The sequence below is a fragment of the Paramormyrops kingsleyae genome, chromosome 17, assembly GCF_048594095.1.
Source record: "Paramormyrops kingsleyae isolate MSU_618 chromosome 17, PKINGS_0.4, whole genome shotgun sequence".
Classification (NCBI taxonomy): Eukaryota; Metazoa; Chordata; class Actinopteri; order Osteoglossiformes; family Mormyridae; genus Paramormyrops; species Paramormyrops kingsleyae.
In genome coordinates, this window is record NC_132813.1 from 141,928 (window position 1) to 158,788 (window position 16,861).

The 16,861-nt window shown below is 43.0% G+C and overlaps 1 protein-coding gene across 3 annotated transcripts in view; it reads right to left on the bottom strand.

Moving 5' to 3' along the window:
• The window catches only part of LOC111833831 (cell surface glycoprotein MUC18), a 32,859-nt gene extending 16,002 nt beyond the window's left edge, over positions 1-16,857 (bottom strand). For all 3 annotated transcript variants that reach the window (XM_023792457.2, XM_023792456.2, XM_023792458.2), the window contains exon 1: positions 16,664-16,857. In XM_023792457.2, coding sequence (XP_023648225.1) covers positions 16,664-16,727 — 64 coding nt within the window. In that variant the 5' untranslated portion in view covers positions 16,728-16,857. The remainder of the gene's footprint in view (positions 1-16,663) is intronic.
• Positions 16,858-16,861: the final 4 nt, after the last annotated feature.

Genomic DNA, 16,861 nt, shown 5'->3' on the forward strand with positions numbered 1-16,861 from the left:
CCCACCCCACCACACACAATCCAAAACAACCTCTTGGGGTTGGGGGTCTGTTTGACTCTCCATGGCCAAAATTACTGTGACCAAAATAACAAGGTGACTGAGAAGTGCAGCAATGAGGCCTGGTGATGGTTCGAGGGGTTGCATTCTGCTTGAGCAGATTCCAGCTCCAAAGATAGAAGCCTGGAAGCTTTGTTTTGGTGGTGAATGCTTTACCCAAGTAAATAAAGTATTCCTAAGCAGCTCGAGCCTGTTTTTTGTATGCCCCCCATACAGGAGTGAACCTCTGTGCTGGGAGAAAAAAACCAAAATCCATCGTAAGCACAGGGCCGACAAGATTAAAGAGGCATAATTTAAGGGAACTTAATACCTAAGTATTACAAGCTATTACAAATATACACAAAACCACAAATATACATAATTCCTTCTATTCATCACCCTTAACAGGGTCATGTTGAGGATGAAGCCAATCTCAGCCCATCATGGGGCATAAGGCAGTGGACACTGCGTGTGGAATGCCAGCCCATCCCACAGGGCACAAGGCAGTGGACACCCCAGGTGGAATGCCAGCCCATCACGGGGCACGAGGCAGTGGACACCCCTGGATTGGATGCCAGCCCATCACAGGGCACGAGGCAGTAGACACCCCAGGTGGAATGCCAGCCCATCACGGGGCACAACGCAGTGGACACCCCTGAATTGGATGCCAGCCCATCACGGGGCACGAGGCAGTGGACACCCCAGATGGAATGCCAGCCCATCACGGGGCACGAGGCAGTGGACACCCCTGAATTGGATGCCAGCCCATCACGGGGCACGTGGCAGTGGACACCCCAGGTGGAATGCCAGCCCATCACGGGGCACGTGGCAGTGGACACCCCAGATGGAATGCCAGCCCATCACGGGGCACGAGGCAGTGGACACCCCAGGTGGAATGCCAGCCCATCATGGGGCACGAGGCAGTGGGCACCCCTGGATTGGATGCCAGCCCATCACAGGGCACGAGGCAGTGGACACCGCGGGTGGAATGCCAGCCCATCACAGGGCACGAGGCAGTGGACACCCCAGGTGGAATGCCAGCCCATCACGGGGCACGAGGCAGTGGACACCCCAGGTGGAATGCCAGCCCATCACGGGGCACGAGGCAGTGGGCACCCCTGGATTGGATGCCAGCCCATCACAGGGCACGAGGCAGTGGGCACCGCGGGTGGAATGCCAGCCCATCACAGGGCACGAGGCAGTGGACACCCCTGGATTGGATGCCAGCCCATCACAGGGCACGAGGCAGTAGACACCCCGGGTGGAATGCCAGCCCATCACGGGGCACAACGCAGTGGACACCCCTGAATTGGATGCCAGCCCATCACGGGGCACGAGGCAGTGGACACCCCAGGTGGAATGCCAGCCCATCACGGGGCACGAGGCAGTGGGCACCCCTGGATTGGATGCCAGCCCATCACAGGGCACGAGGCAGTGGACACCGCGGGTGGAATGCCAGCCCATCACAGGGCACGAGGCAGTGGACACCCCAGGTGGAATGCCAGCCCATCACGGGGCACGAGGCAGTGGGCACCCCTGGATTGGATGCCAGCCCATCACAGGTCACGAGGCAGTGGACACCGTGGGTGGAATGCCAGCCCATCACAGGGCACGAGGCAGTGGGCACCCCTGGATTGGATGCCAGCCCATCACGGGGCACGAGGCAGTGGGCACCCCTGGATTGGATGCCAGCCCATCACGGGGCACGAGGCAGTGGACACCCTGGATGGGATGGCAGTTCAAAACAGGGCGCAGACTAATAGCGATTTGAGTTGCCAAGTCATCTAAACCTCACGTTATTGGATTCCAAAGTAAACACTAGGAAAATATGCAAACTCTACAGACCAAGAGTGGTAGATATACATGATTCATCAACAGATAAATAAATAATGAGTAACAGACTCCTAAATAGGCTCAAAAGCAACAAACATTTTTAATAAGTAGCATGTAGCAGGACCACGTGTATGACTGATGAGTCCTGCATCTACACAAACTCTCCAGCTCATCCTGAGAGACTGTAGCTTCAGGAAACAGCATCAATTATTAAGCATTACCTAATGATGGCGGCTGGGAAGACCCCACCCTTCAGCAAAATGCATTGGCTGATCACACACGACTCTCAGGCAGTAAACGGCAGCCTCCTCTGGGACTGGCAAGCTAAAAGCCGGCCTGAGCAGGGCTCTTACACATGGACAAAGATAGGGCCACAGTAACCCCACCCACCATGCTGCTGTGGCAGTCTCATGGTGTGCGAGTGTGATGTAACGGCGGCAAAGAGCAAGTGACTGGATTGTTAGCCTTGATACAAAGCACCTGTTCCTGTTTTCAATTCTCTGTTAGGTTTGGTCTCTTTTCCACCTTTGGTGATCCAATCCCAGAGACCAATCAATCTCCTGCATCTGATTCCTTTGCTTTTTCTGGATGTCCATCCAAGGTTTGTGCCGTTTTTCAGATCTTGATGAGACCCCTATTCATTTTGAGAAACCTGCTACCCTAATCAGATCCTGCTCCCTGGGTCCTGCTCCATTTTGTCTAACTGGATTCTATCTAACTGGATCATGAACTTTCTGACCAACAGACCCCAGCATGTTGGGTCAGGCCATAACTGCTCTAACACCATCACACTCAACACTGGCACTGCACAGGGCTGTGTGCTGAGCCCATTCCTCTACTCCCTTTTCTCCTATGTCTGCAGGTCTATGTATGGACCCAACTCAATCAAGTTTGCAGATGACACCACGGTTTTCGGTCTCATCAGTGACAACGATGAGTCTGACTACAGGGAAGAGGTAAAGCACCTAGTTGTATGGTGCGCTGACAGTAACTTGCTCCTGAATACCAGGAAAACCAAGGAGCTCATTGTGGACTTCACGAAGAAGAAGGGAGACACCCATGACCCCATCCACATCAATGGCTTGGCTGCTGAACAGGTTTCCAGCTTCAAATTCCGGGGAATCCACATCTCAGAGAATCTGTCCTGGTCAACCAACATCTCCAGCCTGGTCAAGAAGGCCCCTCAGCGCCTCTTCTGTTTGAGGACACTGAAGAAGAACCACCTGTCTGCTGACATACTGGGTAACGTTTATCGCTGTGCGATAGAGCATCCTGACCATCTGTGTTACAGTCTGGTATGGGAATTGCTCTGTTGCTGACCGCAAGGCACTGCAGCAGGTGGTGAAAACCGCACAGCGCATTATAGGGACTCCACTTCCTGCCATTGAGGGTGTCCACAAGAAGAGATGTCTGCGCCAGGCACGCTGCATTCTTAGGGACCCCACTTCCTGCCATTGAGGATGTCCAGAAGAAGAGATGTCTACGCCGGGCACACAGCATTCTTAGGGACTCCTCTCATCCTGCTAACAATCCCTTCTAGCTCCTCCCCTCCAGTAGGCACTACAGGAACCTTCAAACTAAAACCAGCAGATTTAGGAACAGCCTCTTCCCCACAGCTGTCACCCGATTGAACTCAGTCCCCCGCTGAACCTTCCTATCTGCACACACAATTAACTCTCTACACTTTGTAGATCTGTTTACTACACATCTATACATCTGTATATACATAGCACATCTGGATACTTGTCCATAGTATATCATAAGAACATAAGAACTATGCAAACGAGAGGAGGCCATTCGGCCCATCGAGCTCGCTTGGGGAGAACTTAACTAATAGCTCAGAGTTGTTAAAATCATATCTAGCTCTGATTTAAAGGAACCAAAGGATTCAGCTTGCACTACGTTATCAGGAAGACTATTCCATACTCTGACTACACGCTGTGTAAAGAAGTGCTTTTATATCTGTATATTTGTCCTACTGTATAGTAATATAGAATATCTTTATATATACCGAACTTATCTGTGTATTACTAATAATTTATCCCCACCATTTACACTGCCCTTATCTTCTCACTTAACGTAGTTGTACATAATCTGTACATAACTATTCCCACCTCTGTACATGCTCTTAAATGTACAAATTGTACATACTGCACTTGCTACTATCTAATAATAATAATAATAATAATAATAATAATAACAACAACATTTAATTTGTAATGCACTTTACATTTTACAGAGAAAATCTCAGTGCATAGAGACAATGAGAGAACATTACTTTAAAAACAGCATTAAAAAGAGGAATAAAACATTTAAACAGTTAAGCAATCAAGAACATTGGTTAAAAAGAAACGTTTTCCGTTTTTTTTTTTTTTTTTTAAACATGTCACAGTCTGTGGAGCCCTCAGATGAAGAGGTAGGGCATTCCACAGCCGTGGGGCAGCGCAGGAAAGGGCCCCATCTCCAGTGGTGCGGGAGCGAGGCCTGGGAGGGAGGATAAGGTGCGTGTTGGTGGAGCGGAGAGTGCGTGGGTGACAGTGGGGGGTGAGGAGTTCTTTTAAGTATACAGGCGCATTACCATGCAGACATTGGAAGGTAAGCAGGGAGATTTTGTAGGTGATCCGGGCAGAAACGGGAAGCCAGTGAAGTGAACGGAGCACGGGGGTGATGTGCTCGTGTTTCCATCCGCGTCAACCTGCACACCGGGAGCAATTTGGAGTTCAGTGTCTAGCTCAAGGACAATTTGATGCGGTCAGGAGGAACCATGGCTCGAACCTGCAACCCTCCAGTTGCCGAATGATAGCACTACCTCCTGCGCCACCATCTTCATGTGTACACGTGTGCATGTATACACATTATACATGTGTAGATTCAACTTTATTGTCATTAATCTAATTTTGTCACACACAAGACTCCAGCACTTAGATAAAACAAAACTGATTCATTCCGAGCTGTCAAACACATGACACCCCAAACCGGTCCATCCACCCAGGACACCAAAGATCATTGGATAGCACGCCACAGGACACTAGTAATTGTTGGTACAGGAACTATGCGGCTCTAGGACAAGGCACGTGGAGTCAAACTCAAGCAGAGAGCACTGGAGAGACCAAGAACAGGAACGGGAAAAGGAACAAGGGGGACGTGGGAAATGGGACTGAACAATGCAAACAAAACCCCCAAATAAGACTCTGTCTGCTCAGCACACCAGGTGTGGAATTCCAGACAATCAAGTTGACAAACCCAGAAAAAAGACATCATAGAAACATCTGGACAAAAAGTAATAAATTAAAATTAGCCCCATAGAGCTGTAAATGAGCTTTTTCCCAGATTATATGCATTGCACTCAGAGCACCCACAAGACTGAAATGCTGAATGACTGCTTAGTCTAAACCAGGGGCAGCTTGCACACCCATGAAAATCAGTTTGCCAAACAGCCCTATAATAATTCCAAATACAAATAAATAAATAATGCAATGTTTGGATTTGTGCGCTAGATATCATGCATTCACTCATTTTCATTTAGTCTGTTCAGATGTCTAAAACTGTCACACTGCAACTGTAGTTTCAATTATACAATTATCACTAACATCCACTGCCTGAAAATTCACACTGCACAATTTATGTTAATCGTGTTGTCTGATTGGGCATGTTTACAGTTTTTTGAAATGTTATATTTAACAGATGTGGGAGAAAAATTGATATTATGCTTAATGCTTATAGAATATTAATCAATGAGTATGCAAATCATGTAAAGCTGAAGTAATGAAACCATTACCAGAAGTAATTGTTAAACGGAGATGTGTATATATGTATATATATATATATATATATATATATATATATATATATATATATATATATATATATATATATATATATATATATATATATATATATATAAAATTGTATGATTATTATATGACCTTACTGTTTCAAACTTCTGATGATGTGATGATTCTGTAGCAGGCTGTAATGCTTAAAGTGCGGAACTAGTATGTCACAAGAGGCAAACTAAGGTATAGATCTAAGTTTGAGAAGTTAGCTATTGCAACATAAAACAATACAAATAGCCACGGGGAAGGGGGCTTGAGGGACAAGTGAGATGCAAGGGCGATAACAGCCTCAGGGGGCGGCTGCAGGGAAGGTTAACTCTGGTGTTGTCCTGATGGTCACTGATAACAGGGTAACCACAGCCTAAATTTTACCATTCAGTCACCCCTGCCCTGATGATCACCAATAGCAAGGTCACCACAGACTAATTTCCACTGCCCAGTCACCTCCCCCTATTGATCACAAGGTGGCTTAATAATTAATATGCTGATATGTCGCAACTCTTTGCTGATGTGTTGCAACTTTTTTGCCTATAAAAGATGTATCCACCTGTTGTTCGGAGAGCAGCTCACAAGACGCATGAAAGATTGCTGAGTGACTGTTTCCCAAAGCTTTGGTAACGGTAATAAAGCTTTGTCAGACTCTTAAACTAATGCCAAATTCCTTTCACACAGAATCATTTGTTTTCTCGTGATAACAGAATAATATTCTTAGAATAAACATACTGTGACACCATAGGGATGGTCATGCATGTGTGGCACTGCTTGTATATATAACTTTGTTAATATATGCATCCAAGTATTTTACATTGTAAATAAGTGTTGTACCCATGAAGTGTTTTACTGTGAAGTGCATGTTATGTCCTGTCTCTGTGCTGCACCACAGTCCAGGGAAATACTGTCATATCACTGTACACAGCATAAATAGGTGATGTAATTAAATCCTCTTAAATTTCATAGAAACAAACCTTCACAGCTACATTCAAATATATAAAAAAGTCTGAATCCTTGGGAGTTATTCCACAAAGCAAAATGTGCTATGCTTAACACGGTTTCATTTACAGCTCTGGTGGAAGACAGGCAGTGTCAAGCCTTTCAGGTAACACAGAATATGTTATTTATAATGTGCAAAAGTCTGTTCACTGATGAATGTTGTTCAGTGTTAAACACACCAACAATTGGAAGGGTAGTTCGTGGATACTCATTTTCTTAGGAAGCTCTCATCCTGGAAAAAAGGTTGGAGACCTCTGGTGCATGCAGTAGGCTTACAAACATGTACTATATCAGTGTCAGTGAAGGCTGTTTATTAGGGCTGCACGATATATCGAAAAATTATCGTTATCGCGATAATAGTATACGCGATATATGTAGCGCAAAGAGTTGCGATAAATGAAATTTAATTTATGTGCCAAGCATTTGTGTGTCCAAATTTGACCAATCAGATGGGCCTTACTATCTTTATACCTGCCTCCCAAGTAGGTGATATAATGCTATTGGGTAGACCGGGCCAAAAGGTGAACCTAGCGGCTCAGAGCAGAGAATGAAAAATAAATATGGCAGGAGTAGAGACAAGCGAGGAAAATGACAGCAGCGAAGAACTTGTGCCTAAAAAGAACGGTACGTCAGAAATATGACAATATTTTGGCTTCAAGAGAGTAGACTTGTCACAAATGCAGGTACTGTACAAGTCATGCCGAAAAACTGTGGTCACGTCGAGAGGAAATACAACTAATCTCCACAGTCACCTGGAACACAACCACAGGGAGCTATATGAAGACTTCCGAAAGTCTAAAGCCAAATCTACCAAAACTGCTAACAAAAAGCCAAGTAACAATAAAGGAGTCGTACAGACAACCATCAATCAAGGTTTTACAAATGCAATGTCTTGCGAAAAAACGTCGAAACGCCACAAGGAATTAACAGATGCTATTTCACGCTTTTTAGCTAAAGACAGACATGATGCCTGTTAACACCATGAGCAAAGAAGGCTTTGTGGGTCTAATTAACAAATTGGACCGAAGCTATCAGCTGCCATCGAGAAATTATTTTTCTCATGTAGCAATTCCACAGATGTACGACACTTGCGTGAAGACAGTGAGCTCCGAGCTGAGCCAAGTGAACTTCTACGCTAGCACCACTGACCTGTGGTCCAGTTGCACGACTGAGCCCTACATGAACTATACTGTTCACTTTCTTACTCAAGAATTTGAATTAAAAGCACGCTGTCTGGGAGTTGTGTACTTCCCGGAATCCCACACCAGCGAAAACATGCACTGCATGCACTGCGGGATATTTTAGCCAGCTGGAACTTAAGAGGAAAATCAAGTGTCCATTACAACGGACAACGGCGCCAATGTGGTGAAGGCTACCGAACTTAATAATTGGGTCAGACTACAATGCTTTGGTCATCGCTTGCATTGCAATGTACAGTTGTTTGTATAGTTGCATGTAATATAGACATGATTTTGGGTATGTGACCCCACCTGTGAAAATCTGCCAAATCTAATTATGAAATAAAGAGCGTCAAAGTAATCATAGCGAGAAAAATGTCAACAATATGCCATATGGGTTTATTGCAGTAAATGATACATTATGTACTGAGGTTTTCGGATGTAATGTTTGAAATGTAATTTCTAACAGGATAAATAGCGAAATTCGTGATTTTATTCACCTTATGTTTCCATTTTCCACCGGAAAATACTGGAGGTTGGCTTCGTAAACATTGCTTTTCTAACGTCTTTGGGATTACTTTATGTGCAAAAACAACTGGTGATTTGGGTGTTATTCTGTTTAGGAACTACTGTTCTATCATTATAAAGTGCATACAGACATTAAGATCAATGTGCATCCGTGGCAGTCACGTCAGGTAAAGAGCAGGTAGAAAAATTGCGACTTTAGCCGGGTGTCGCTTTCTGTGTGTGTTGCTTTGTGTCACTGTGTACATATCAGAAACAGTGCTTTGTTTTCGGTAGATGAACGTTTTGTCAATCTAACCAGGCAATTTCATCAACATTTTATGCTTGGTATATATATCTCTCTCAAAAAAAAAAAGGCTTTGACGCTAACTCTGAGGTAATTTTTTTCCATCCCCCATGGCGGAATTTTTCCATAAATGTGTCATATATTACTTGAAATGGGAGAATGTAAGCTTTAATTTGCTATATGACACACAATCAGGATAATTATGGTTCAAAGATGCATCAGTGTTGAAAATGTTTGTTTATACATTGAAATTTCTCAAAAACATGTTTTTCTGAGCCTGTAATTTGCCAAATCTTTGACATGGCCTTACTTGGTCAGTATTAAAGATATCAAGGTTACATTTTCAGAAAATGTTCTTTAAATTATGTAGAATTATTTTATGTATAAAACAGAGTTGCCAAAAAATGACTTTAGCTGGGTTATCATGGGCAGGGTCACATATTGTAATATTTAAGATAATGTGTTTATTTGGGAAAAATATTTCACAGAGGTTAGCAGATTGTAGCTGACAGTTTGAAAGGCTGTTTCAAATAGCTCACATCTCAAATGCTGTTATATAAAATTGTAATTATAATATTGCATAATATTTCACCCTGTATGTCCTTGTTTTGTTTTTTTCTTAACTCTTCAGAAAATGCTGTTAAAGATGATGAGCGCATTACTCGAGCTGTTGGTCTCTGCAAAAAATTAGTGAGACATTTCTCCCACACCTGGAAGGGGAAAATGGCACTGAAAAAAAGCACAGAAAGAGCACAACCTCCCGGAGCACTCCCTCATCACAGAATGCCCTACAAGGTGGGGTTCGAGGCAGAGAATGATTCAGAGGGTTCTAGTGAAGTGGTTCTCAATCCTGTTCCTGGCAACCCACCCGGCAGAATGTTTTCATTTCAACCGTACCTTAATCAGGCTTATATGGTCCTTAATAGGTTAAATAGGCATGCGCTGTGCTCGCCGCGAGGCTTCTGTGCAAAGAGTAGCCGTGGTTTTCAAAACTCTCTCCTGTCATTTTGGCTCGCGGTCAGTAGCGATGATGTATATTTTCCATTCAAAAAGATCCTACGCTTCTGTGATATAGCTCTGGGAACTCAGACACGGACAACATAAGTTTTCTGTGCCCGGTTCGGTGCCTTGTTCCTATTGATCGCGAGACAATGCGTCACCGCACGCAGCAGTCAAAGTTCAACAAATATCATCTTTGACCGCAGTGCTCGCACAAGCTCCGTGAGCGGCGCACGGCATGGAGCGCAGCGTAGTGCATGCCGCGTTCGGTCTGAACTGGCTTTAGCCTATTAAGGACCATATAAGCCTGATTAAGGTAGGGTTGGAATGAAAACATTCTGGCGGGTGGGGCGCCAGGAACAGGATTGAGAACCACTGTTCTAGAGCAGCAGCGGGCCATAAGCGTCGTCCTGTCAGCAGACAGAAAGTCAAGACATTTAGTTCCTTCTTGGCAGGACCTAGATGTACTTGAGTCTGTAAACCAAGCATTGCAGCCTCTGCAAGAATTTACAGATGCTCTATCAGGTGAAAGTTACATAAGTGTTTCATATGTGAAACCTGTACTTCACTTGATGAACACCTCAATTCTTGCTGCAAAGGAAGAAGACAGTGATCTAACAAAGTCCATAAAGATGAAGATTCTAGAGTACATGAACACCAAGTATGACAACCCAGCAACTCAAGAACTGCTGGACATGACCTCTTTTATGGACCCCAGATTCAAAGCCAACTACATCAGCTCTGACAAGGTGTCAGACATCAGAGCCAGGGTGATGTCTGAAATTGAAACAATTGTGCCAAAGGTAAATGTTAATATGACAATAATAAGGTGACAAAATAATGCACTATAACTAAATTTGATTACAATATTTACTTTATTTCTCTATTTTAAGAGCAAGACCTAAGTAATCAAGATCACCAGGGCATGGGTCCAACAGATGTCACCTTAAAGAAGGCCAAAAAGTCCCTGGGCAGTTTCTTCAAGACATCCCCAGCTCCATCATCTATGGAACCATCGCACACTGTGGAAGTTGAACTGAGAACTACATGATGTGTCCCACCATAGACAGTGAGATGGACCCTCTCACTTGGTGGCAAGTCCATCAGGTCGACTTCCCACGCCTGAGTAAGCTAGCCAGGAAGTATCTCTGTATACCAGCAAGCAGTTCACCTTCAGAGAGTCTTCTCAGTACATCAGGAAATGTTGTGACGTGCCAACGCACATGTTTAAAACCTGCCAAAGTCAATATGCTAGTTTTCCTGGCAAAAAACCTGGAATAAAATAGCGTTGACAGTCAAGCACATATGGTATGGCATTGTGCCAAAACAGGTTTACGTGTTACTTAATGTTTACATAATGTTTACATGTTAATATTAATTATTTTATTTATGTGGATGTTGACAATATGTTAGTGTTTCCACTACATACCAATTTATTTAAGGCCTGTACACTTTGTTTAATAGTATTTTCTTATTTAATTTTTGTTTAATATTTTTTTTATATATAAAAAAAAAAACAGGCAAGGCAAGGAAATATTTTGTTTAAAAGATGCTCTTGTTTTAAGACACTCTTGATGAGTGTATGGTTTTCAAATCTTTGAAAGCAATTCATATTGTGTTGGCAGGTCTATGGTAACAGCAAACCAGAAATCAGAATATCTGCTGAGGGTTTTAAGTCATTCATAGTGTTTTGAAGTCTAAATATTTGCAACTTCCTTGACATATTGTTTCTTTTTAGCCTGAATTAGATTTAATTAGATCAGATGAATATATATTACCTGTTTATTTTAGTATGATCACTATATATATATAAATGATTTTTTTTAAAAATAGCTAATAATAATAATAATAATAATTTAAAAAGCATTTCTCTATGGAAATGTTATATCGCAAGAAATATCGTTATCGCAATATTCAACAATATCACATATTTTCCCAATATCGTGCAGCCCTACTGTTTATACTGTATAATCTATCAGGCCTGGCTCCCGCTTTGACAGGAATTATCTGTCAGCCATCAGTGGTTGGCTGATTGTACGACTGTACAAAAAAACTGAGCGAAAAAAAAAGTATGTCTGATCAGTAATATCATAACACTACAGTGCAAAACCATGGAGACCACAGCAATTCCTTATCGATCATCAATCTGAGACTCCGGCAAAGCTGAAGAGTCTGATTATCTAATAAAGGTCTCCAGACCTCTTAGTGCTGAGTGACACTGCCTCATGCTCATCCCCAGCATGCAATGCACTTCAACAGGCAACATGTTCTCCTTGGATCGGTCCTCTGAACATAAATGCCCTTTAGAACAACTGATCAGGATGTCTGTTGTGGCTGAGACACAGACCCCGTGGTTTCCCTTCTTTTCCTTCCTTGACTATGAACTACATTTCCACAGATGTTGTTTTCCTACAACAAGACTGCCTATTGCACTTTTTGTTTATCTGTCCTGGCAGATATGGGACCCAGTGTATGGGAATAGAGATCCTGCAGCCACTTGGATCAGACTGGGTACTCTATGAGGAGTTCAAGGTTGGGGGTGGGAGTTTCTCCCCCGGGAAATTCCAGGCATTCCATATCAACATGGGAGGTGTGTCCCTCATGGACGTCACAAGTGCCGTTACATCAGCCAAAAGGACTGAGCAAAGCTTGAGCCATTGGGACTGGGGGTTCCATCTGGAGTATGAGTTGACATCAGGAATCACCAAAACCCAAATGGTCTTCCCATCTTACTCAGCTATGTCATTGAGACTGATGTGTTTGAGGGGTGTAGTCAAAGCTTCAAGCTTCCCACTCAACTTACTCCTAGCCCTCGGGAACAGAAGACACCTGTGTCTTTGTCATTTCTGGCTTGAGAATGAAGATCCAAGGAATCAAGAGTTACACTGATCACTCCATAAGTGCCACCACACAACAAAGATACCCAGTTCATCATGGTGGCACATTCACCAGAGAATTACAGTAGAAGTAGGTCATGACTGACCTACTGTCTCCAAAAGGAACCAAGCTTACCTGTAAGTTTTCCTACATTTTTCGGTTCACAGACCATAGTTTTTTTAATAACTGAATATTTAAGCTACATGACACCAAGGAATTAAATAATTTTCTCCAGTGACTGAATGGCTCTGGTGTCATTAAAGGAAAATATGAGGTCGACAAACATAAAGGAACAAATCATCTATTGGGATTTATTGCAGCACATGCTGTTACACTCCTGTTTCTCTTCATGACAATGTGAGGCAAAATCCTCAGCAGAGTCTTCCTTATACATCAGAGTAAACAGGCAATCTGCTACACTCATGAGAAATGGAATGTCTTTGTGGGATAAACTGTTAGCACATCCCAACACACTTCAACAGCCATAATCATCAGTTTAGATTTTCTTAAAGGACTACTTTTTATATTATTATTATTATTATTATTATTGTCTGTGATGCCTTTGTCTAACCAATGAGCAACCTTTTTACACCAACTGTCTGAAGCATAAGTGAAGGATGTTATTCAATCAAATGGGGACCCATTTGTCAAATAGGCAGTGTGGGGTGGAGCCTGGTGACACTGCTGACAGCACATCATAGACCCTCATCCCATACCATTAGCAAAGGATTTTGCAGACCAAGCAGGAGATGAATACACGTAAAGAACTTAATTTAACAGCCATACGATCTTTTGAAAGAGTAGTGGTGGTACCCTGATGTCCTGGCTAAAAACTGTGGTAACATTTAACTTAAGGTCATGTTTTTAGTAATTTATAGAGAATCATAACAAACAATAATGCATTCATAAAGCATTATAAACATGGCAATACATATTTATCAAAAGGCTTAACACATTAGAGCCATGTGTATTATGCATTATGAACGATTAATGAAGCATTCATCTATAAGGCACTATATAGATATAAGGTCTCCTTCCTAGACCTTCAATAATCTGAGTTCTTCAAAAAGGTGGGCTAAGACCCATGCACCTATACTCTGGTTTATGGATGCGGATTGTGCCAGAAGATGATCTGCCAATTATAGTTGATGTGTGGAAGTTTAAGATGTAGACAGACCTCTTTCTGCTTATGCATATGAATTAATAATAGCAGATAATTTTGATACCTTTCCAGAGGTTGATCTATGAGCAGGAGGTTGTATTTATTGCAGATTAAGATGTTTGTCTTTATAATGTAATTACTGGAGATATGGGGCAAATGTGGGAGCCCCAGATTGAGTCATTTGGACCATTTCAGGATGCCTGGGCAACACCAAGTCTTAGGATGAAGTGAGCACAAAGCACTCTCCTTATCATCTGGTCAAGCTTTCTCAAAAATATGTTGCTTTGGATAAAAGTGTCTGCTAAATAAAATGTTAATTATTCAACTAAGAACTGCTGACATGATTCTCCTTAAATCGCAACCGAGCCCAGATTCACTACAGCCTTCCTGAAATGTCCAACATCAATACACTCAACCTTTAATGGCAGTCAAAGAGGCTGGAACATTTAAAGACATTACAGGTTAAACTACGGAGTAAGATAATGGTGTCCAATGAATGTTATTGCATTTGGTGAACTCTGGGATGGCTCTGCCTTTTCAGGGGTCTTAGGCAAAGCTTTACGTGGGAGGCCCCCCTAACAAAGAAACTGATGATTTCTCCTCCTCCTCAATGCAAGTAATTCATTGGCCCACTGCAACTGTTTACTCTGCCTATAGCTAGAGCCGGTCCCGGGTCCCAGTTGAACTAGTGAGAAAAAGCAAGGAAATGAAAAAGGAGAACTTTACGGCTCAAGATGGCAAACAGTGACATTGAATATGGACAGTAGATATTGACAGTGACGTATTCATTGGGGGTTCCTTCTTGTCTGGACATCAGTGACAAGGCCAACAAATAGAAAAACACAAGATTCAAGGAAGGAATCTTGAGAAGCAAGACATGAGCCTTTCCTGTCTTGTCCTTGAATTGACACTGGGATCCCAGGTCACAAGGGGCAAATGAGAAACAGGCAAATACATACAAGGAACAAAGTATAGGTGAAACAAATTTGGAAAAGAAAAGCCTTAAAAGATCCCCTGTAGTTCCTGACCAGTGCTGGACATGCTTGTGGCAGAACTGGAAGCTGGCTGAGAGCATCTTCTTACAGCTTATAACAACCTGGAGGAACAGGGTTCAGACCCAACAGTCTTATGTCCTCAATCCTCCATGCATGACATCACTATGACAACAAGGCCAGAGGCAGGGGGAGCATCAATGTCCTGGTGCCAAGCCAGCAGCCAAATGTGCTCAAGCCAGTTTTTCCCCATGTGGATTCCCACAGAAGCCTGATAAGTGCCATGCCCAGTCTAACATAAACAGGAGAAGTGAAACAAGCCCACTGGGGCAAGCTCTTCTGCTGGCTCACTTCTTTTGCTTTTAGACGACATTGAAAGCACAGCTTCCGGGATATCAGCAGCACACTTAATGGGTGAGGAGCTGCTGCGTATCGCCAAGGCTGCAAATTCAAGTCTACATTCGAATTTTTCAGCCAACACTCAAATCTTTTAATTCAAAGATAAAACAACACCAAAGTAGTTGAAGGTCAATGCCCTGCTTTATGCATAACAGATTTTCAGTAGAATTAATAATGAATAAACAAAGATTTCCAGAATTTCTTCTTGGCAGTGAATGTTAACTGCACCTATCTTTCCAGTAAAAAAAAAAAACATATTAAGAAGCTGAAAGAGCAAAGAACAATGTGGATGTACTGTATATGGAAGTCCAGCATAGCAATCTGGCTGAAAAAACTTCCTGATGTCATCTAATGTATATATCTTTGGAAGGAAAAGTGCAGAGGAAATGAGTCCAAGATGGAAGAAAGACAGGAGGTGAGAAGAAAGAGGGATGTGGGAAGGAGGGGTAGCAAAGATAAGGGTCCCTGAACAGAGGAAGGTTCTGCCAGCACCACACCCAGCCACACACGCACATCATACATGCGTTCCTCATGCATCTCGAACTCCTTTATGAGGTTATGGACCGGCACCCCTGTCAGCTGACTCAAATCAGATGACGAAAAAAAGTCATTCGCTCTGTATCAACTACAGAATCGCTCTGTATCAAATACATACCGCAATCGCGTAGAGAAGCTGATTAGTTCCCCAATTTTAAAGCCCTTTCTCGTCGGTTTGTAGACTACTGACAGCAGCCATAAATAGTTAAAGTGGACGCGTCTCTCAGTTTAATAAGCGTCTCAGTTTGGCCTGTGCGACGTAAAAAGCGGAATATGGCACTGAAGGCAAAACATTCAATTCTTAAATCTCCTGTACTTTTTCTAACAGTCGATATACGCATGCAATGGGCAGATTTATCGTCAGAAAGAATAAAATAAAAAAAACGGCAACATTATTCATGGGGACACTGATCAATTAAAATAAGTAAATAAAATAAAACATGTCATCGGAATGGAAAACTAATTACATTCAAATACATTAACGATCTAGGAGTGATCGAGTTAACCTGCCACCCCTATCCTTTTTACTGGGAGCACTTGTATTAAACTGGGAACCATATGTTGATCTCTTTCTAACACCGCTGAACAACCTGTCTGATCGGACGCCGCGCAAATCTAAACATGGTCAAATCACATTGCTAAATAAGTCAATAATAGTTTACGTTTGGTATAATTTGCGTTAAATTGTTCAGACTTTAAACACACACACACGTATACTTTATTCATAATCTACTACACATTAAAATAAATTCTAAGATTAGGTTAGATGCCCTTTTCAGCTTATCACGTTGTTTGATACGCGCGTCTTGAGCTTGTACACCATGCAGGAGCGCTTATGTGTAAATACTCACCAGCGTTTCATCTCCGTTTGCTGCAAACAAACCTTGAACCTAGAGTCGGTCATCATCCCAACTCCAAGCGCTCCCCGAAGTTTCCTTGCATAAGCCGACTTTGCCTGAGAGACAGCGCGCAGTAACTCAGGAATATTGCCTATCGATTCCTGGTGTGCTTACCTTGCAAAGTCAGGAAGATGACATGAAGTCCTGCGGAGTAAAGAGCGCTCTTCGACGCGGCCATCCTCAAACCACGTCTGATCCCGTCTGAAGAGCGAATGAAGGCACTGAGACGCGGACCCTAAGTAGATTCAGTGAAAGCAAGGAAGAGAGAATGGGCGGGGAATTAAGCCTGTTAGTACAGTAAGAGGCGTTTGC